The following is a 20,359-nucleotide window of genomic DNA, read 5'->3' as shown; positions in this document are numbered from 1 at the left end:
TCATAATCAAATGATTAATTCCGAATATTTTATGAAAGGATTAAAGCTATTTTCAATCTTTCTATTTTACCTCAATATTTGGGGTTTTTTTTTTTAATTATGTTCTCATATTTTGCCTAATCTCATTCATTAAAAATATTGTATGTATTAGAAAAGGATAGATAATTTACAAAAATACAAAAATGAAAATAAAACTAAAATAAAAAAAAATGGTAATAAACACAAAAACCCAAAACACAGAGAAAATAGACAAACACAATAATTGAGTCAAAAAAAAAAGGCATAATTATTTCTAAAATTTTAAACTCTCAGGGATCAATTGATATTTACACATGCAACATCATCACAGTTTTGGTTTTGTATGATCATCTCAGTTTTGTTCATCTATTAATCTTAAGAAAAGGATATTTAAAACAACTCTCAGAAGCCAGATAAAACTCTTGCTACAAAACTAATGTGAACTATGAAAACAACAACATAACTGTAGGCTAAATAGTAGAATATTCAAACCATAAAAGTATTAACCAGTATTTACAAGAAATAATAAATAATCAAAATCAAATGCCCTGCTACACCTCACTAGTTCAAACAACTGTATTTTCAGTTCAATATATTCACTGTCTCTTCTGATTGTTCATGGATAGAGATCTCCCTCCATAAGAACATGCCTCTGTCTGTAATTCATTGAGTTGAATAACCCCAATTTATAATCGAGTTAATGTTCACACGGGTTCCTAATTTGTTACATTTAGATCTCCACAGTTAATATCGAAGTCGGAGTGTGACTGCACAACAATGGATCTGAATGTACCAGCAGAAATTAATCTACATTTGTGAATTAATATTTTCGCATGTAATTCCATGTAAAGATGTTACTTAACTCTAGACACCTGCACACGATGATTTCCGTCCAGGAACAATCAACAGTTCCCGGAATATCTACACAGTGTTGTGTTACAAAGTTAACATCTAGTTCCATAGCATGCAGGTCAAGAATGAAATTTCTATTTCAACTTATGAACAATAGAATCCTGAACCACTCATTGGAGGAAATCTTGGACTAATATTGGTAAAAAAGATTAAATGAATTGTTCAACATACATACCTTATGGGATGTCCATACCTGAAGCCATGTAGAACAGCAATCGAATCCAAATGATTAACTGAATTCTCCATAATATTTTTCAGTATTCCTTCTCACTAGATTAGTACTGAAATTGACTTACCATAGAACTTGAAACCTGGATAACAATCGATGAAAACAAAAGCAAAGATGTTCTGAAGTGAAGGTTAGTGAATGTTTCAGGAGTTAAATATATAGAATAGCACCAAAACCCGGCCAACTCACTCTTGAAATGCATTATATCAAGAATAAGAATATAATGTCAAAGTTCCACAATCATATCAGTCTTACCCAAATGAAACTTGCAAAATGACCGACCCATAGTGGGTGAAAGTTTAACCTGTAACAAAATAAGTTCGTCACAAAAACCTGACAGACGATTTGATATGTCTTCATCTATTTGGTTCATGATTAATGGCTGATAACATTTCTCATGTCCGGCCAAAAGGTGAGCTAGAAATGCATGGGTACAATGTTACCATAAATAAACACCAGAGAAAGCGCTTTTGCGAATATACTCGGATAAAGGTTAATAACAGCACAATTTTTCAATAATTTAGAGATATCTCTCTTACATGAGTTTTCAGGTCTCAATAATACCTACACCAAATCTAAATGCAGTTTGGCAGATATACTAAACAATTCCTGCATCAGACAAAGATGTAATAGTTTTGTAGGGAATGTAAATCCTTTGGATAAAAAAGTGATCATCAAGACTAATGCACATCCTAAAAATAGATCACATGAAAGTACCAAACATAGAGTGCAAGTTTGTTATGAATTCATAGGATTGATCACAGAAAACAGCCAAAGAGCTGATGGTTAAAAAGACATGCAAACTCCATTTCATAACACAAAATGCCTGAAACACACATATTTACCATATGAAACTCAGAAATGATCTGGTTTAATTTACAATGTGAGCCATATGGAAGTAAATTTTCAGAAGGCTTGGAAGTGAAGCGGCCGGGAATGGAAAAGACACCGAAAAAGGCCTAAGCATCTATAGTTAGAGAGAGAGAGAGAGAGAGGTAATAAACACTGAAATTAATGTACTTGATTTACATCACCAATTTGAAGATACAACATGAACCATCATCAGAGAATTATGAATCAATTTTCTATGACATAAGTACAATAATTACAACTCAGATTCAAGCATGGCCAGTAACTATAAAAATCAACCATGGTTTTAGACAAATTACAGCTCAGTTTCCTTACCTTCCTATGTGTTCAATGTGTTAGCCATTCAGTTATTGTCTCCGCTAGCAGGTCGGGGGTTGGAGTTGCTTCAGGCGTTGAACAACATGCTTCATTGTTGGCCTGATAGAGAGTGAATCAACAGTACACATGACACCTAAGTGCAACACCTCCACCAAATCATCATGAGGACCAACATCCCATAGCCCCTCAGCAAAGAACTCATGGGACCGACCTTGTCTTAGCAGCATGCATGCCCAGGCAACAATGTTAAAACCATTCCCATATGGCGAGAATGAAGGATCTAAAGCTTTTTTGTCTGAAATCAACTCCAACAAAACAACGCCATAGCTGTATACATCCGCCTTGTCTGAGACTCGGCAAGTCATTGCATATTCCGGAGCAACATATCCAAACGTTCCAGCCACACCAGTTGTTGCATGGGTCTCAGAATTGCCTAAAAGCCTTGCTAGTCCAAAATCCGAGAGATAGGCATTGAAATCATTGTCTAACAAAATATTGCTGGGTTTAACATCACGGTGAAGAATGCGAGGCACACAGTGGTCATGGAGATATGCAAGTGCACGAGCTACATCTAAAGCAATCTTGTGAAGCATCCTCCAATCCACCGGTCTTTTGTACCTTTCATGTATAAATCTCTCCAAGTTACCACCAGGTAAATAATTATAGATGAGAAACATCTCTGCCTCATTGACATGATATCCAATTAAAGTCACAAGGTTAGGATGCCGCCATCTCCCCAGAGTTTTGATCTCTGCATGAAATTGCTGGGCCCCTTGGAATCTTCCAATTGAGAGTCTCTTTATAGCCACCAATACTCCCGGTGCAATCTCAGCCTTGTAAGTGGCTCCAAAGCCCCCACTTCCAATGCAATTGCTTGTGTTGAAATTTCCTGTGGCCCGCACAACAGTTTCATAAGTCAGAGGCACCCCAATATCTGTGAATATCGTTACTTCTCTTCTTCCCAAAGTCTGAGGTGAAGATCTTGGAGCACATTTTCTGGTGTACACATAAAGAACAATAAGAGCTATGAGAACTGACACAATAGCTGATGCTGAAGTTATAGAGGCAATCTCAATGGAACTGAACCCGCTATTACTGCTTTCACTAGAAGCGCTAGCCGGTGGGGGATAAGCATATGATTGGTAATTCCCAGTGCGCCCTTGCAGGTCTGATGGTGGAATAGAAAAAGAAACCACAGGGCATGGCTGAATGAGCGGGTTTCCAAGTAAACTACCACAAATTCCCGTGCTAGCATTAAAAGGTAATGGCCCAGACAAATTATTGAATGAAGCATTAAACACACCACGCAATGTGAAATTGGCCAAAACAGATGGTATCTTTCCGGAGAGCCTGTTTCTGTCCAGTAACAGCACAGTAAGATTTCTCAAGTCAGAAATGCCACTTGGGATATCACCCATAAACAAGTTTGAAGAAAGATCGAGTACTTTAAGTGAATGCAACTGATCCAAGACAGCAGGAATTGAACCATTAAGGTGATTTCCGGCCAATGAAAGAAACTCCAGGTGCTTCAACTGACCCAAACTTTCAGGAATCGGACCATGAAGTGAGTTCCTGCTCAAGTCAAGAGCAACAAGACGGTCCAATAAGCTGAGACTTTGAGGTATTGTTCCCGTGATTCGGTTACCGGCCAAATCCAAGGCAACAAGAGGACCACAAGTGGAACCAATGTAGGCTGAAATGTCACCAGAAATCATATTATTGCTGAAATTGGCAATCAACCCATTCAGGCCTTTGCACTTTTCAAACAGAGAATCAGTTAATGCTCCATGAATTTTATTTCCATCAGCAAGAAATGCATATACCGCCTGGCCTCCAAACCTGTTTGTGGCAACCGGCAAAGATGACAAAATACCAGTGAAATTATTCTGACCGAAATTATGATAAACTGCAAAATCACTGTCCAGCAACAAAGGAAGCGAGGCTATTTGCTGGCGAGTCCGGTATGCAAAGAACGAGAAGTATGCAGATGGCGAGTCATCCAAGGACAATTGCAAAGAAGAACATTGTTTGTCCGCAAAAGTTGGGATGTATCCAGACAACTGATTCCCACTGACATCAAAGAGATCCATACAAGGCACCTGAAGCTTCTCATCAACCCAGCCAGTCAAATTGTTTGAACTCAAATTCAGAAACTTGAGATTACTGCACTGTGTAAACACAGCACTCAATGTCCCTCCAGAGATAAATCCCTGGCCTAAGTTAACCATTTCCAAGCTCTCACAAGCACCCCAATTGCTCGGGATGTGCCCTTCAAGCATCGCCCTTGGGGCCCAAAGTATCCTGAGATTTGGCAAGCTGGTAACATTCTCCGGTATCTCACCCTGAAAATTGTTGAATTCATCCACGAGACGAGGGTCCTCCCTGCCTGGGTTCGGATTGAAGAGATTCAAAAGAACAAGAACAGACAATGACTTACAGTTTCCAAGCTCCGGGGGCACAGGGCTACTCAAGCAGTTCCTGGAAACATCCAAAGTCTCAAGCTTTCCCAAGTTTCCAATTTCCGAGGGGATAACCCCATCCAAAAGATTAGAGAACAAGAGCAAAGATCGAAGTTTGGTACAATTCCCAATATTAGTGGGAATGCCACCAGTGATCAGATTCCCGGAGAAGTCCAGGTGCTCAAGATTCCAGCAACCAGTCTGGGGTTCATTTGGAATTTCTCCACCAAACTGGTTGTCGAAGAGATATAATTCCCTTAATCCAGGAAAACCGTTCAAAAAATTCGGGACCGAGCCATTGATACGGTTGTTGGAGAGATCTAGGATTTTCAAATAGATGCATTTGGACAGAGAACGCGGGACCTCGCCTCTAATGAGATTTGAACCAAGCTTCAGAACCCGAAGCGCAGGAGGAAATCTCGAAGGGAGACTTCCAGAAAGCGAGTTCCCCTCGAGATCAACCACTTCCAGAGCATCTAACCCCCAGATCTCGACAGGAATTTCACCGTCAAAATTATGGAAAGAGAGAACCAGAACCTTTAAGCTGGAAAGCCTTCCAATCTCAGGGCTGAGTTTTCCGGCGAGCTTCAGGCGCGGATCCGAGCAGCGTCGTCGAAAAGAAGCGGTTTGGGGGCAAGACACCGCCTTAGCGGAGATATTCAGAGAAACGACCCTAGATCCCGAGTCGCAACCGACGCCAGGCCATGAGCAGTGATCAAAACCAGACCAGAGCGAGAGAACGCCGGAAGGGTCACTGGAGACGGAAGCCTTGAACTGAAGCAACGCCGACCTCTCAGTTCCGGAATAGTCCTCAGCCGCAGTGAAGAAGAAGGAGAAGACGGTGAGCAAAAGAAGCAGGGAGAGAGATGAGGCTAGGGTTTTAGCGAGGACACCCCGGCGGCGGGGCATCATCGGAATGCAAGCCGGAACCCTAACCCTAAGCTGTTGAAAATCTCGGATGAAACCCTAACCCTAGTTTTCCGAGCATGGACGAGCAGGGCTTCTTCTTCTCCGATGAAGTGCTGATCATTTTGCGGGCTTTTACTCGTGGTGGGTCCCGCGCTCCAGAACGGGAGGGAAGTGATTTCCTGATCCGCTGTCGGATTCCAAACAGGAAATCAGGTTCTATCCAGATCCCGAGGCAATACGAACGTCAGATACTTGATAGAGATGGTGTTTGCTGTTCGGGAAGAGGATTGTAGACGTTAGGTGGGGACCACTTGAGTCAGCTATTGCATCAGACGGTCAAGAGGGCGGCTAGGCAACGTGGGGCCGAATCGTGGGGATAAGAGATTCGGTGCACGTGGCAGCATGAGAATGATCCACGTGAGATGTTTTGTCGAGTAAAGCCTACACCTCGGGATAAGCATTCGAACTATGAAACTAATCTGGACCGTTGGGATCACGTTGAGATTGTAAACTGATGTGATTAGAGTTATTTATAGTCCAGTTTACCAACCCAACTTGCAAAAAAATTGGACCCAGTTGGTGGACTCGGAAGTCTTCTAGCTTGACACTTTTCTTTTGAAAATTTATTTATTTTTTTATATTGAAAAAGAATTATAAAATAAATATATTTAAAAAAAAATTAAAAAAATTAAATAAATAATAGGACATCAATCTCTATTTTTGAATTTGTTAGGTGTGCAAAGAAGGATCAAGTTGTTGGGATAGATCCAGTTTGAGAAGCACATTGATGTGATAATTGAAAATGCCACTTGTTTAGTGGGATATATGACTGTTTGTTTGATAGCTACTATTTCACTGTAGATGTGGACCCAAGCTTTGATTTGATTTTTCTAATTTTGCTTTTTCTTTTCTTTTCTTTCAATTTTTAAATACTTTTCAGTCAATGAAATTTTATTAATGATATGAAATGTTGGAATTTTAATTTCTAGATACCTCTTTTCAAAAGCCTTATTTTCATAAAATCAAAACTAAAACCATATATATATATATATATATGATAAATATGGACCACATATATGTATTAACATACATTCTTGAACATATAAAAGATCTTAAAATATATAAATATATATATATTGATAAAATATTACAAATACATATACAATCAGAAAATAATAAAAATACATATACACCCTCGCCCAATCATCATGAAAATTAAGTTCTAAACTCACACCAACAACCAAAAATTTTTAGTACCATTACACCTAATTTATTTTGAACCAAAATATTAAAATTCTATAGGACTAACACTACTGTATCAAAAGATCTTTGCGTGAATATATATATATATATATATATTAAATTTAAAAAAACAAAAAATGGAGTGTTTCAGACCTATTTGAATTTTAAAATAGGTACTAATATATGGAAATAAAGAGGAAACTGATTCTTTCCAAACAAGCACTTAACACATGGATATAAAATTGTAGTTATCCAGATTTGGATGTGGAAATGACAAATATGAACATATTATAAAGAATTATCAGCAAAAAGAAAAGAGGGAGATATAGAAAAGGGGTAGCACAAAGACAAGGATAACCATTGGAAAGGTTAGGCATGAAATAGTGGCAAAGGATTGGAGGAAAGAAATCAGTGATGCTGGTTCCAAATGGTACAAGACAATGAATGCCACACTAAAACTTGTGCCTAACCTTCCAACCAATCACAACACATTCACACACATTCAAGAATAGTCTTTTTAAAAATCAACACAAAGTAGTAGTTATATGTTGCCATTATAAGATTAGGTTTCTCTGCCTCTTTAAAATAAGGACCACAGTGTGAACCTTGAGGCCACTTCCACATCTCTTTAGTTCAACCTTGAAATTTCAGAGTTTGATGATGACAACAGTAGACAATTTTCCAAGACAACACAATAAATCTAAATCAAAGTTTTCAAAAGATTAAGATTTAAGAACATGGTGGTCACTTCACAATTAAAAATCCTGCTTAGATAGATGTACATGGGGATTAAGTAAAAGATTAGTGAAGCATTTTTCAGGACTGAAACATGCATTAAAAGGAGACAGAAAAAGGATTTAATTCATCAACAAAAAGAAAGAAAGCATTGTGATGCCTTTTTTTTTTTAAATTGAGTCTATGAAAGAGACATCTTTGCAATCTCCTCAAGAAGGTACCTTGATTCAGCAGAGCAGTCTAATGGTGCATGGGCCCTTACAGTTATCCTCTGCCTTTTTTCATTCATGTATTCTGTTTGTGCAACACTAACTCTGAAAAGATGAGGAACCCACGTTGCCTCTTTCAACTTGAGCTGATATTTGTCATCCCCTTCCTGCCAAGCATTTAAAAAATATATTTATTAGGGCCAATTAGTCCAATATAAGTTGAGCCACAATGTAAGCAATAAGATCCTTTAAGTGCATTATATTATTATATTATACCTCTGATTTTATTCTGTTAAGCTCATCAGCAGTGCATCCAATAATTTTTTCAGCTTGCTCATTGAAAACAGATAACCAGGCTTCACCTGAGTGATCTGATACCTTCACAACCATTATGTATCTGCATAAACAAAACGTAATTAGGTTTATGACCTTCAAATCTTCATCCGGTATGAGTTATTTTATCTCTCATTCCAACTGTTTCATTGATCACACCACCATTACCTCAAAGAGCATTCATCGTCATTCTTCTGGCATGCTTCACACCAATATCCAGATCCAATCGCTTCAGTTACTTTCTTGTTGCATGTTTTGCATGCACGGTAAGACATTGTCTGATCTGATTTGATGAAACTTATGTAGCCTTTGATGCTGAAGAAAACAGGCTGGACAAAATATGCTTGTTCAGAGATCATAGATTTCAAAACATATAAAAATGAATAAATGTAGCATTGAATGAAAGCATTCCACTTCAATAAAGAAAGCTATCACCTTTTCCTACAATAAAGATGGGATAGTACCTTATCCTGGCCCAAAGTTTGATCATTTGTAATGTGAGAAAGCAACACCCTATCAGAATACATTGATTTGGCTCCATTCTTTGATAATGCAGAAAAGCCAGAACCAACAGAAGCCATTGAAGTGCCTTTGCCTTCAGAATCAAACCTGTTAGAACCAAAGAAGAGAATGCATAATGAGAATGAAGCATATCCTTCATGGAAATAAAAGGGTGAATCAGTGTCATACCAAGCTCTCAGTTTCTTTGCTTCAGGCAAGTCTGGATTAATCAACACTTTGCTTTTGCTAACCGACGAGAGAGAGACACCTAAGGAATATCAATCAAATGAATGATAGAAAAGGAGAAATAATAATAATAATAATAATAATAATAACAACAATAACAATAACAAGGTCACTCTTTATACATGCCTTGGAAATCACCAACTTTAAGAGATTTTATAGCTACAACGGGGGCACTGTCAACCGTATCCAACAGCTGCTGCCCAATGTCTGTAGCGAGTTCATTCCATAGAGAAACAACAACAGTTTTGTTCCTGCATAATTTTTGGTGAAAAATGCAGGAATCAAGCACCAGTAAAGAAACCATTGACATTAGTAGGCTCAGAATCCGTATTTGACACAAACAAACTTACGAATCATCTGCAATTGTGATATCACGCTTTGGAATAGTATCATTGTTGCTCTTCCTTCTGATACTTAGAGTGGATGAAACATTTTGAACAACACCAATGATATCTACAGTATGGAAGAGAATAAACTGAATCAAAGCATTTTTAAAGTAGAAGTTGAAGTAGTAGTAATAGTAGTAGAATAGTGAACGCCATATCACATGACAAATATTCAGAGCATAGGCTTTACCAACAAGTTCCCTTCCATTCACATAGGTGCCCAACTGGTCAATCTTGACAAAGTTGAACTTTGTTTCAGGTATGAAGGCGCCTTCTCCATCTGCTTCTTCAACTATAGAGTTTTCATTTAAGGTCATCTCATAATCATTTGCAACAGTTCTAAATTGCTTGTTTGCAACCTTCAGACTTCCTTTAGAGATATAATAAACTTTCCCCAACTCAAATGTGGGGTAGAACTTATTTGCTGCCTCATTGAACATGGTGGCTTGTATCTGGGTACCCTGCATAGATCACACAAGAATGCAAACTCTCATCTTTATACCTACATATAAACTAACCATAGAAAGATACATTTAACAGGGGGATGTAAACTTTACAGTATCATTTTTTTCTGGAGAAAATACAGCCAACACAGCTGCACATAAAATTTTAATAAGTAACCTTCTAATTCAAGCCTCAACCATATGACTGTACAATGCAATGACGTTCAGAGAGGTAACATACGGTATTGTTTCAGATATTTAGAAATGAAACAATGAAACACCAAGACAAAAGCATTGAGATAAGCAAAAGTTCATGCACTAAGTCCTTGGAAGATTAGCTTGGGCAGATAAACAGCACACATTTGAAGAAAAAGTTTACTGATATCATTTCATTAATATAGGCTAACCCATCTTGTGATTGATAGGACATACAACATTCAATAATAATTTGCTGCAACAAAACTACTTACATCTTCATCAGTCAGCTCAACATTGAAGACATGACCTTCTCCTTTGGCATTTTTGTAGGTCCGCAAATTTCCTTTATTTGTGACTCGAACCTTAATTGTCCAGTTGCCTTGATATGGATTCAGAGAAACAAGTGGGTGAACTCTCCTAGTCATTGCCATCCTTGCAGCAGGTGCAGCACTATAGACGGGAGGGCCAACAATCAACTCAGATGATCATCCAAAATATAAAATGAAACAATATTCTGTTAACAAAATAAAACTTCCTCTACATCATAGTTTATGACAGAAAAATGAAAATTTACTTGCTAGATGTTGCAATGAAAACACATTTAATAACCTATGGCAAGACTGAAGCAGGAGCATAAAGAGAGGATTCAAACCACACTTACTTCCCACGTTGCTCACGCACAATCTGTGCTGCAGATTTAGCCACCATTTCCTGCTTGGGCTTCAATACAATCCCAGTCTCCTCCTTAACCTCACTTTTAATCTCCGTTTCAAGTGCAGGACATACAACCTCACATTTTGTCACTATCAAAGCCCTGAAAGAAGACAATATTTTGATCATCTTATTTCACAAACTTTAATTATAATAAACAAGCAAGCACAAGATGATTTCAAAATGATGATTTACTTGTCAGGTTGATTTGGGATGGAATTGCAAGTATAATCAAGAATGCGAATGAGCCCAAGATTCTGAAGGTTTCCAGAGTGGATCTCTGAAGCAAAGTGGGTTGGAAGCATCGCTTTGATCTTCATCTTTCCATCACTAGCCATGAACCTGTTAACACAACACACAACACGCACAAATTAGCAAATATAAATCAATCCATCTAAACCCTAAACACACAATCAACACCAACATCAATCCAACATCCATCACTAGCAATGAATCCCCCAAATAAGCAGCATCTAATCCAGTTAAACCCTAAATTCTTAACTAAAAAACAAGTAAAAGAACAAAATTTAAACAAAAAAACACAAGTCAAACATCTGAGAACAATATGGATCTTATCCTATCAAAATCAAATAGATACTCACAGATTGAAAGAAAAGGAAAAACATCAATGGATCGATCAACTGTTTAAATTTTAAGAAACCATAAAAAGAAGTAGAAGATCGAAGAAACAGAGATCACTGACGTGAAACGAGTGGTGCTGCTGCCGATGGGCTTGAGATCAACGACCTGGACAACGATCTCCGGGATCTCCGATGAAGAATCCGGCGACGGATTGGCGAGGAGCATCGAGATAGCTCCAGGGGTCACCGAGTTCGTCATCTCTGCTCTCTAGAACTGGATCGAGATCGGCAATCGAAGAATGAAAAGGAGAGGATTAGGGTTTGGAGAGCGAGAGATGAACTAGTTTTATTAAGAGAGGAGCGAGATTTGGGCGGGAAACGGGTTCAAGATTTACCCGCGGTTTTTTTGAAGCTTTTGATTGGATTTTGAGTTCCCGGGAATTGTTTTCTATGAAAACTATTGCCTTTTGGCGCCCTTTTTTTGGATCATTGGTCTTGGGCTGGCCCAACATTAAATGGGCTTCTAATGGGCTGATTCAATTTGTTATATATATATATATATTATTTCTTATTGTGGTATTAATTAATTATAGTAATTTTTTAATGTTGGAAATAATCTTCTTCTTATTTGGTCTTTGTCCCAAATGATCATAAATTTGTATATATATATATATATATTTTAACAAAAGCTACAAGTGCCGATCTATTAAGAGATTGTCAAAGGATAAGGAGACATGATTGTGCACTATATGTGTACATATATAACTATAGTTTTTTATTATTGTATTAATTATTGTAATTTTTTATGTTGAAAATAATCTACCAAGGGATCGTCCTACTTCCACACCATCATTGAGGATTGTCGCTATCTCATGCAATCAAACCCGACTCTCTCTCTCTCTTACTCATGTATCTCGCACTGCAAATTCAGTCGCTCACTTCATTTCTCGATCCTCTATCAGGCTCCCATGTCTATTTGAATTAAACCTTGTACTCCAAAATCAATTCTCTGTACGATTGTCAAATGATCTATGAAATAGCCTTATCTTTTATTTTCAAAAAAAATATTGAAAATTTTTCTTTTGTATATGTGCCAATGATCATCGAGATGTATATATGTATATTATTCTAGTTATCTTAATAAACACTTGTGTGTGTACACATGTGGCTACAACCCATGTTATATCATGTAAAATTATGCTTTTGAGTGTGACTTGACTTACAACTTACTGTTAAATATTAGAAGCTATACATTACATTTGAAATTCCGGGATTGTTATATATATATATATATTTAGAAAGGCGACAAGTGCCGGAACCATGGACGAATACGTGAGGGAGTAACGCTCACTACCGAACCGTGTCCTCACCTTGCGTAATATGGAGATCGAAATCGGGGAGCCACGCTCGACATTCGAGGCGAACACCCTACGCAAGGGACCCGATGCCAAAAGACCAAATAGTTATTGGCGGGATTGTTATATGTATATGTATATTGAGGAACATGTTTAATTACTAAATAAATAAATATTATTAAAGTTTATTTTTGCTTATATATTACATAACAATACAATGCTATGGCACTATTGTAATGGGCAAGCAACTAAAGTATCTGACCCCAATGCGAGTTCCACTCCCTCCTAATGACTAGTAACAAGAGAAATCTATGCAAGTTGCAAAGCCTTCTACAATTATAATAATCATCATGTTATATTTTTATTACTATTCTTGTGAAGTTTTTTGCAATAGTAAATCAATATTTAAAAGTTTTGTAATGGCAAAATTAATCTTATTTTTATTTTTTTTAAAAAAATTCAATTATTGTTTATGTTGTTATTTTATTTTTTTTATGTACATCAGTACATGCTTATTTTTTGTAATATATAAACAAGGGAAATGGTTTCCTTTTTAAATTTCTTTTCTATTTTTATAGGGTATTTTTAATAAATTTTATTGTATTTTGAGTAAATTATTTTGATAGTAAAGCAATATCACATTCAATAAAATGTAATCTCGCCATCTTTAAAAATATTTTCCTTTTTATTTTCCTGACATGCGTATATTTTCATTGATATTACTTCATTAGTCCAACAGTTTACTTTTAAAAGTTTTTGTATATCTAAAATTATATATCCACATACCTAATATAAAAATTAATTTTTAAATTTAACTTTAATAATATATTTAAAGAAACATGTAATTCATTGTGTTATTATATATTTAACAAATTAAGTGATAAATCCAGTCAGAGAGAAACGCAAATACAAGGGACTCGTGCTAATAATTATATATTTGACAAAGTGATAAATCACATCAATCAAAATAATCACACATGCAAGGGCCCCACACTAACAAACTCACTGGCCACGGGCTCAATGCGTTACTATTAATATCTACCATTATTTAAAAAAAAAAATAAAGGATAATAATGTGATCCCATGTGAATCTTTTTCCCAAGGGGAAAATAAATAAATTTACAGTGTCTCCAATATTTTATGCAAGCATTGTTTTGATGTTTATATATATATATATATAGAATAAGTAAATTTTTTATGCGGTGTTGAAATTTGTAATACTAAAAAGTGTTTGGCTTTTCAATATCAAAGTCATGGTTTGTCATGAACTTGCTTGCTTTCAATGTGAGCTTTTTTTCACAGTTAAAAAAAGTATCAATTTACTGTTTGCTCGATGTTTCTTTTAAGGCATGATTATGGTGATTTTGATGTTTATGTGTAGAATAAGTAGGTTTTCCATGTGACATTGAAACTTTTACTACCATATGTGTTTGGTCAAAATGAGAGTCCATTTATTTATTTATTTATCTATGATAAACACAACACATTATTTTGATGTTTATATGCAGAATTTTTTTTATTAATACAAAGATGGATAAGCCACTGTAGACTAAGGGTCTAGCACTGACAGACAGGAAGGAATTAGTCACATTAACACTCGTCTTATTGGTCAACACACCTATCGTCAACCAGCTTAGTCAAAGAGTTAATTTCTTAACGTGCATTTTACATACTCTTACCTAATAGAAGTGCATAGTTAATTCCTCATACGCATTTCCAGGATATTGACTTTACGTCTCCTCCCACACATTAAGACTTTCAGTTGCATAATTAATTCCTTATACTCACTCATAAAAATTTGACCATAGTCGATCTCCTCTCACATATTAAGGACTTTTTTGTCTCTTTCTTTCTTTCTTTTGTATGTTCCTTCATGTAATATATAATGTATTGTACTATATATATATATATATATACACACACTTTTATTGCTTAATTTCACTATCATTGTTCAAGCAAGAATGTTGGATTTTAATAAAACAAATTAACTACTTTTGATCTTTGAGACCTGTTTTCCAAAGCTACTGAATCTAAATGAGAGACTCAAAATTAGTTAAAAAAATTAAAAAAATCTAAAACTTTACAAAAACTATACATATTTTGGTTTATTTACATAGACAAAGATGTGAATTTAAAATATTTTTTTTAAAAAAATAAAACATTCTTATATATTGTTTCATTAAACACAAGATTTGATGAATGTAAACATATAAGACTTCAAATTCTTTCGTTTAAACATATATTTGACTTAAAATTATAAATTCAAAGTTAATCAAGGTCACTCACCAACCATGTGCAAGAGGGTGTCAAAGTATATATATAGTTCTCTTTTCTCATGTTTTATATATCCAAGTGTTTCTTTCTGTTTGTCTGTTGTTTATCATGCACCATATTTGCTATGATTCTCTTATGAATCACGAGATCAAGAAATTGAATATATCTTGAATATATATTATCATCTGCCCATCATGTAATTAAGCCTCCATTGCTTCTAATTAACTCATATATATATATATATATATATATATATATATATATGTGACAAAATCCAGTGTTTTAAGTACAATAATTGATTCATGTGCATGTTTTGAGGTGGCCCTATATATATATATATATATATGTTACTAGATGTTAAAGCATTCAATTATTAATAATAGTCTTCTTCATTTTTGAGCCTTTCATTTCCTTATCTTTTTGATAACACATCTTTTATTTTAAGTTTTCAGATGTGATGTGCACTGTCTATAAAATGCAGGCACATATCCTTCCTTGCTTCTTCGCACCAGGTATATTAGTTAAATTATTTTTTAGGATACATAAATTAGAATAATAATGTTATATATGTTTTTACATATATATAGTTTATTTTGTTTTCAAGCAATAATTAATCTTTATGTCTGTACATTGATCCTTCTAATTGCTTGAACAATGAACAGACACAGGTATATATATATATGTGATATGAATGGTTAATTTGAAGAAGATGAAAGCTGTTTGTTGGTTGTTAGTTTTGTTTGGGTTGATGATGATGATGATGATGATGATGCAAGCTGAAATGGCAACATTACTGCCACTGGAAAGGGATGCTTCTGCAATATGTAATGTTTCCACTTCATTAATGGAAGTGGAACTAAATCATGAATTGGATTGGCTACTTGCAAATGCAGCAGGAACACCATCTATCAAAGTTCCTAATGCTCTCATCTCAGACATACAGGTTGTTGGTACACCAAGGGGCCAATCATATCAAAGAGGGTGCCAAAATAGCCATTATTGTTCACACTAATATATATATATATATATATATATATGCATGGAGGCAATTAAAGCATATATATATATATATGGTCTGTTTAATAAAAATTTGTATCTTATTTATGGATGTTAAACTCATATCATATGCATGGTTTTCTGTCAGCAAAATGTAATGGATCAAATTAAAGTGATCCTTGTTGATTATTATATATGAATGTGTTCCTCTGCTTTTTAATTAATTTGGAGAATAACACACAAAGCTTTACATAAAAATAAAATGATAGTGTGATCACAGATATCTGCATGTTTATGCATGTCAATATATGTCTGTTGGTTTGTCTTTCTGTTTATCTTGTATATACTAAAGAACATAAATAATTAAAAGCATATGCTAATAAAACATTATTATATATATATAATAAAATAACATAAAATAAAAAAAAGGACCATCTTCACATGGACCAACTAATACATATTGTCCTATATATATATATATATATATATAGAATGTAAAAGAAAGATAAATTTTACCTGGGATGCCAATGACCATTTTGATTTTATTGGCGTCGGGTTCGCAATGTCGGTATTAAAGTCCCGAGTATCGGCAGTGGGCTCACGAGTCGATTACTCATCTCACGCAGGTGAGGACACGGTTTGAGTGGTGAGCGTACTCCCCTCACGTGTTCATCTATGGGCTCGAAAGACTTTGTCGCTTTTCTCAAAAAAATAAAAATAAAAATAAAAATAAAAAAATAATATTTGCATGGGATCATGTGTCAATCATAAATAGGCCTAGTAATCAGATGAGTGTTGCTGAATTTTAATTATATTAAGATGAGTGTTGCTGAATTTTAATTATATTAATATCAATTATCAAGAACTATATATATATATATATTTACTCAGTCTCAAATGATTCATGGATTCATTTATTCAGAGAGTGCATGGAGAAGTGGAGAGATGATTAGGGGCTTTTTCCATATTTAGTGGCTTTTTCAATAATGTGATTTTGAGGTCACAAAATATACATCCAAATATAATATTTATGGGGTCTTATGAACAATTAATCAATTTTTTTTAAAGGGAAATATATGGAGGTAGCCAAATTCTACTTTTTTGTTCTTCATTTGGGATGATAATGTGCGACATCGGTTTAATGATTTCAATTGTTTTTTTAGGTATAAACAAATTATTTGATTTCTATTAATTGTTAGTTAGATAATGAATTTATTAATATTTTTATTTTGTTTTTTTAGACAAAGGCAATTAGCACCTCGGTAAAGAGATGTCGAGGATAAACAACTACAAAAATATATTAATTACAGTGCTTTAATGATTTTTTAGGGATAAATTTTTTATTACGTAATTCTCTTGCAGTTTAAATCATTATTTTTTTCTCACATAAGACCACACTGTATATTTGTAAATTGGGAGACTAGAACTCGAGACTCCTCAAATCATAAAAACAAGTGAGAACCGCTCGGGTCCTGTTCTCTCTATGTATTACCATTTTATATTGATTGACATCATTTAAATTTTAAAAAATAAATAAATTAAAGACAGTCATTGCCAATGATTTGCCGGAATGAGTAGATTAAATATAAAATATGTCAAGGACTTTGTTGTCCTTACAACCTTTATTTATATATATATATATATATATATATATATTAAACAGGATAATTATTATTTATTTTTATTAATTTGCATTACTAAATAGTTATTATTTATTATAATTCCATGGTTCATTCAGCACACTCTATCCACTCACCACTTCATTCCCACCATGTAAAACCACAAGACACAGAGAGAGAGAGAGAGGTGCTCATATGGAGGGGCTTCTATGCAGGAGTTCTCTCTGTAATGGAGTTCCCAACTTTCAAAGGTGAGCATTTTTCCTTTTTTTTACAGGAAAAAGAGGAAATTTACAATGTCTCCAATGTTTATACGAGTCATTGTTGTGATGTTTATATGCAGAATAAGTAGATGTTTTATGTGATGTTGAAATTTTGTAATACTAAGAAATGTTTGGTTTTTTCAATAACAAAGTGATAAGTTCACAAAGAAGAAGAAATTTTGCAGTTTGTAGTACTATATGTGTTTGGTTTTTCAACATCTAAGTTAATTATATAGTTTGTAATGAACTTGCCAATTTTCATTCAAGATGAGCTTTTTTACAGAGGAAAAGAGGGAAATTTACAGTTTCTCTATTGTTTCTGTAAGGCATGATTTTGATGTATATGTGTAGTATAATAAGTTGATTTTTCATGTGAAGTTAAGACTTGTAATATTAAGATGGGTTTGGCTTTTCAATATCAAATTTGGGAGCCTGTAATGAACTTGTTAACTTTCAGGGTGAGTTATTTTTATGGAGAAAAAAAATACAAATTTACAGTGTTTCTAATGTTTACACAACACATTATCTTGATGTTTATATGTGGAATAAGTTAATTTATTGACTTTCAATATCAAATTGACAGTCTCTGATGAAGTTCCCAACTTTCAAGGTGAGGTTTTTATGGATAAAAATGTAGTAATTTACAGTGTTTCTAATGTTTACAGGAGCCATCATTTTAATGCTTATATGCAGAACAATTTGATTTATAACTGTAATGCTATATGTTTTTGGTTATTCAATATCACATTGATGGATTCTGCTGTTCTTGTATTTGAGTGGAGAGGATTTGGTGATTTTCTTGTTGAGAAAAATGGTTTAGTTTAGCTTTATATATCTAAAATTTTAATGGCTGCCTGTCAATGGAGATAATGAATATATATATATATTTATTTATATATATATGTAGTATTGCTTAATTTCACTCTCATGATATCTGTTGGATTGTTTTGTGGAACAAGTCTTCAGATTAAGTCTGCAAACAGTAACCATTTTTATAACATTATGATGTTTTAATAGTGTGAAATATCATGAGAATTTGATATCTCTTTTTAGGAGGCATTTTAAAGAGTGTATGCAAAGAAAACTGATACAGTTTTACAAGATATGGTATTTGATGTATTAAATATGATATGTCAGTGTAAATGTTAAGTGCTTTGTCTTCTCGCAAAGTCAATGTTTTGTGAGCACTCTAGTGAAAATACTAATCAATATGACATCCTGATAAATCATGATAAAGCTCAGCTATTTCAAAGATTTGGTGTTGCCTTTAACATGTGCTTTATGCAGGAAAGAAACTACCTGAATCTTGCCGTCAATTTCCTTCATCGTTGAGACATTCATTGCCCATTGCTGATAATATGCACCATGTTGTTAACCGGGAAGTACTGTATATGTCGCAACATGTCAAGCATTGCGTGAAGGTATATATCCTCCCAAACACCGAATAAACTCGTTCTGTTGTTTTTTCTTGATAATTTTGCACACTGTCAGATTATGCATAACATGTTGTGGCATTAGCTTCGTTACGCTGAAATCAACCAGAGAACTGGTATTGTTTGAAAAGAAGTTTAATAGTGACTTTTAAAATATCATGTCTCAATGAATCTCCACAAATCAGTAGCTATTTGAAAACAATTGATTATCATCTTAATTCTGAATCACCAAATGCATACCATGATATATATATTTTTTTTTGTCTATCAATAACTGCATTATATTGCGCGATCAATGTGAAGAAGTAGGCCGGTAATCATTGAACATTGTCTAGCATTTTGAATCGATGTAGTGATTGATATGAATGAGCAGGCATTTGCAATAAGGAGAAGGAGAGCATTCATGCAATCAGAAACATATGTACTGCTTGAGCCGGGCAAAAGCGAAGAATTCGTATCGGAGGAAGAGCTCAAAGACAGATTAAAGTTTTTGCTCGAGAACTGGCCGGGGAACTCCTTACCGCCTGATCTTGCCAGATTCAATACTATCGATGATGCCGTCTCACATCTTGTGAAGTCTGTTTGTGAGCTCCAAATCACCGGCCAAGTCGGTTCGGTACAATGGTACCAAGTCAGACTGGAATGAACATGAGTTTATGGTAAAATGTGTTGTCCATGAAAATTGAAACTATTATTTCTGCAATCTGCAAGCATCTCTGTGATGCACATTTCATCCATATTCACTGTGTACAGCAATTTTCGAAATTCTAATCGACGAAAAACTTGAGTTTTTGTGATATAAACAAATTTCTCGAGTTGATTTTGTGTGCAGAATGAGAAATCAATGCTTCTTGTGATTTAATATGCATTGAATTTCACATACATTAATTTTGAGCATAAGAAAAAAAATGGATTAAGTGGCTCTTTTTATTCAATTCCAAATATATTTTTCATTTTTATAAACTTGTATTTCTATCCCTTATTTATTTATTAAAACTAATACAATGCTTATTATTATTTTTACATGATTTATATTTGATTTTGTTGATTTCATCACTTATATAAGCATTATATATATATATATATATTATTTTGAGCATAAGAAAATTTTTTTGGATT

At 34.5% G+C, this 20,359-nt stretch overlaps 3 protein-coding genes across 7 annotated transcripts; 1 reads left to right on the top strand and 2 right to left on the bottom strand.

The window, feature by feature from the left end:
- Window positions 1-1,159: 1,159 nt before the first annotated feature.
- LOC120252833 (LRR receptor-like serine/threonine-protein kinase RPK2) lies at window positions 1,160-6,106 on the bottom strand. Of its 2 annotated transcripts, XR_005534147.1 has the most exons (3): window positions 2,345-6,106; window positions 1,415-1,463; window positions 1,160-1,241 (listed from the first exon to the last, which is right to left on the bottom strand). XR_005534147.1 is itself a non-coding variant. In XM_039261006.1 (2 exons), the coding sequence occupies exon 1, from the start codon at window positions 5,716-5,718 to the stop codon at window positions 2,389-2,391; it is 3,330 nt and encodes a 1,109-aa protein (XP_039116940.1). In that variant the 5' UTR covers window positions 5,719-6,106; the 3' UTR covers window positions 1,160-1,463; window positions 2,345-2,388. The 2 variants fall into 2 exon arrangements, 1 of the variants encoding a protein (XP_039116940.1); XM_039261006.1 differs by having other exon boundaries at window positions 1,160-1,463.
- LOC120252835 (protein CHLORORESPIRATORY REDUCTION 7, chloroplastic) lies at window positions 2,123-19,977 on the top strand. 4 transcript variants are annotated; one of them, XM_039261012.1, is made up of 4 exons: window positions 2,123-2,154; window positions 17,718-17,792; window positions 19,093-19,228; window positions 19,614-19,977. In XM_039261012.1, the coding sequence occupies exons 2-4, from the start codon at window positions 17,740-17,742 to the stop codon at window positions 19,884-19,886; spliced, it is 462 nt and encodes a 153-aa protein (XP_039116946.1). In that variant the 5' UTR covers window positions 2,123-2,154; window positions 17,718-17,739; the 3' UTR covers window positions 19,887-19,977. The 4 variants fall into 4 exon arrangements, with proteins under 4 accessions (XP_039116946.1, XP_039116945.1, XP_039116944.1 ...); XM_039261011.1 differs by having other exon boundaries at window positions 17,718-17,795; window positions 19,096-19,228; XM_039261010.1 differs by lacking the exon at window positions 2,123-2,154 and having other exon boundaries at window positions 17,667-17,792.
- On the bottom strand, window positions 7,555-11,630 carry LOC120252834 (replication protein A 70 kDa DNA-binding subunit B-like). The gene is made up of 12 exons (XM_039261008.1): window positions 11,423-11,630; window positions 10,915-11,061; window positions 10,670-10,822; window positions 10,281-10,458; window positions 9,558-9,828; window positions 9,332-9,434; window positions 9,108-9,232; window positions 8,925-9,003; window positions 8,699-8,843; window positions 8,403-8,563; window positions 8,178-8,298; window positions 7,555-8,068 (listed from the first exon to the last, which is right to left on the bottom strand). The coding sequence occupies exons 1-12, from the start codon at window positions 11,557-11,559 to the stop codon at window positions 7,874-7,876; spliced, it is 1,815 nt and encodes a 604-aa protein (XP_039116942.1). The 5' UTR covers window positions 11,560-11,630; the 3' UTR covers window positions 7,555-7,873.
- Window positions 19,978-20,359: the final 382 nt, after the last annotated feature.

The sequence above is a fragment of the Dioscorea cayenensis genome, chromosome 24, assembly GCF_009730915.1.
Source record: "Dioscorea cayenensis subsp. rotundata cultivar TDr96_F1 chromosome 24, TDr96_F1_v2_PseudoChromosome.rev07_lg8_w22 25.fasta, whole genome shotgun sequence".
Taxonomy (NCBI): Eukaryota; Viridiplantae; Streptophyta; class Magnoliopsida; order Dioscoreales; family Dioscoreaceae; genus Dioscorea; species Dioscorea cayenensis.
Note: the sequence above shows the minus strand (reverse complement) of the source record. Positions and strands in the feature narration are given on the sequence as shown.

Excerpts from the sequence above, each read along its gene's own strand:
- LOC120252833 (XM_039261006.1), bottom strand. The coding sequence starts at position 5,718 with ATGATGCCCCGCCGCCGGGGTGTCCTCGCTAAAACCCTAGCCTCATCT.
- LOC120252834 (XM_039261008.1), bottom strand. The coding sequence starts at position 11,559 with ATGACGAACTCGGTGACCCCTGGAGCTATCTCGATGCTCCTCGCCAAT. Across the intron at positions 8,299-8,402 it reads GACGATGAATGCTCTTTGAG|ATACATAATGGTTGTGAAGG; the intron begins GTAATGGTGGTG and ends TTGTTTATGCAG. Across the intron at positions 8,069-8,177 it reads TTAACAGAATAAAATCAGAG|GAAGGGGATGACAAATATCA; the intron begins GTATAATATAAT and ends AATGCTTGGCAG.
- LOC120252835 (XM_039261012.1), top strand. The coding sequence starts at position 17,740 with ATGGAGGGGCTTCTATGCAGGAGTTCTCTCTGTAATGGAGTTCCCAAC. Across the intron at positions 17,793-19,092 it reads AATGGAGTTCCCAACTTTCA|AGGAAAGAAACTACCTGAAT; the intron begins AAGGTGAGCATT and ends TGTGCTTTATGC. Across the intron at positions 19,229-19,613 it reads ATGTCAAGCATTGCGTGAAG|GCATTTGCAATAAGGAGAAG; the intron begins GTATATATCCTC and ends ATGAATGAGCAG.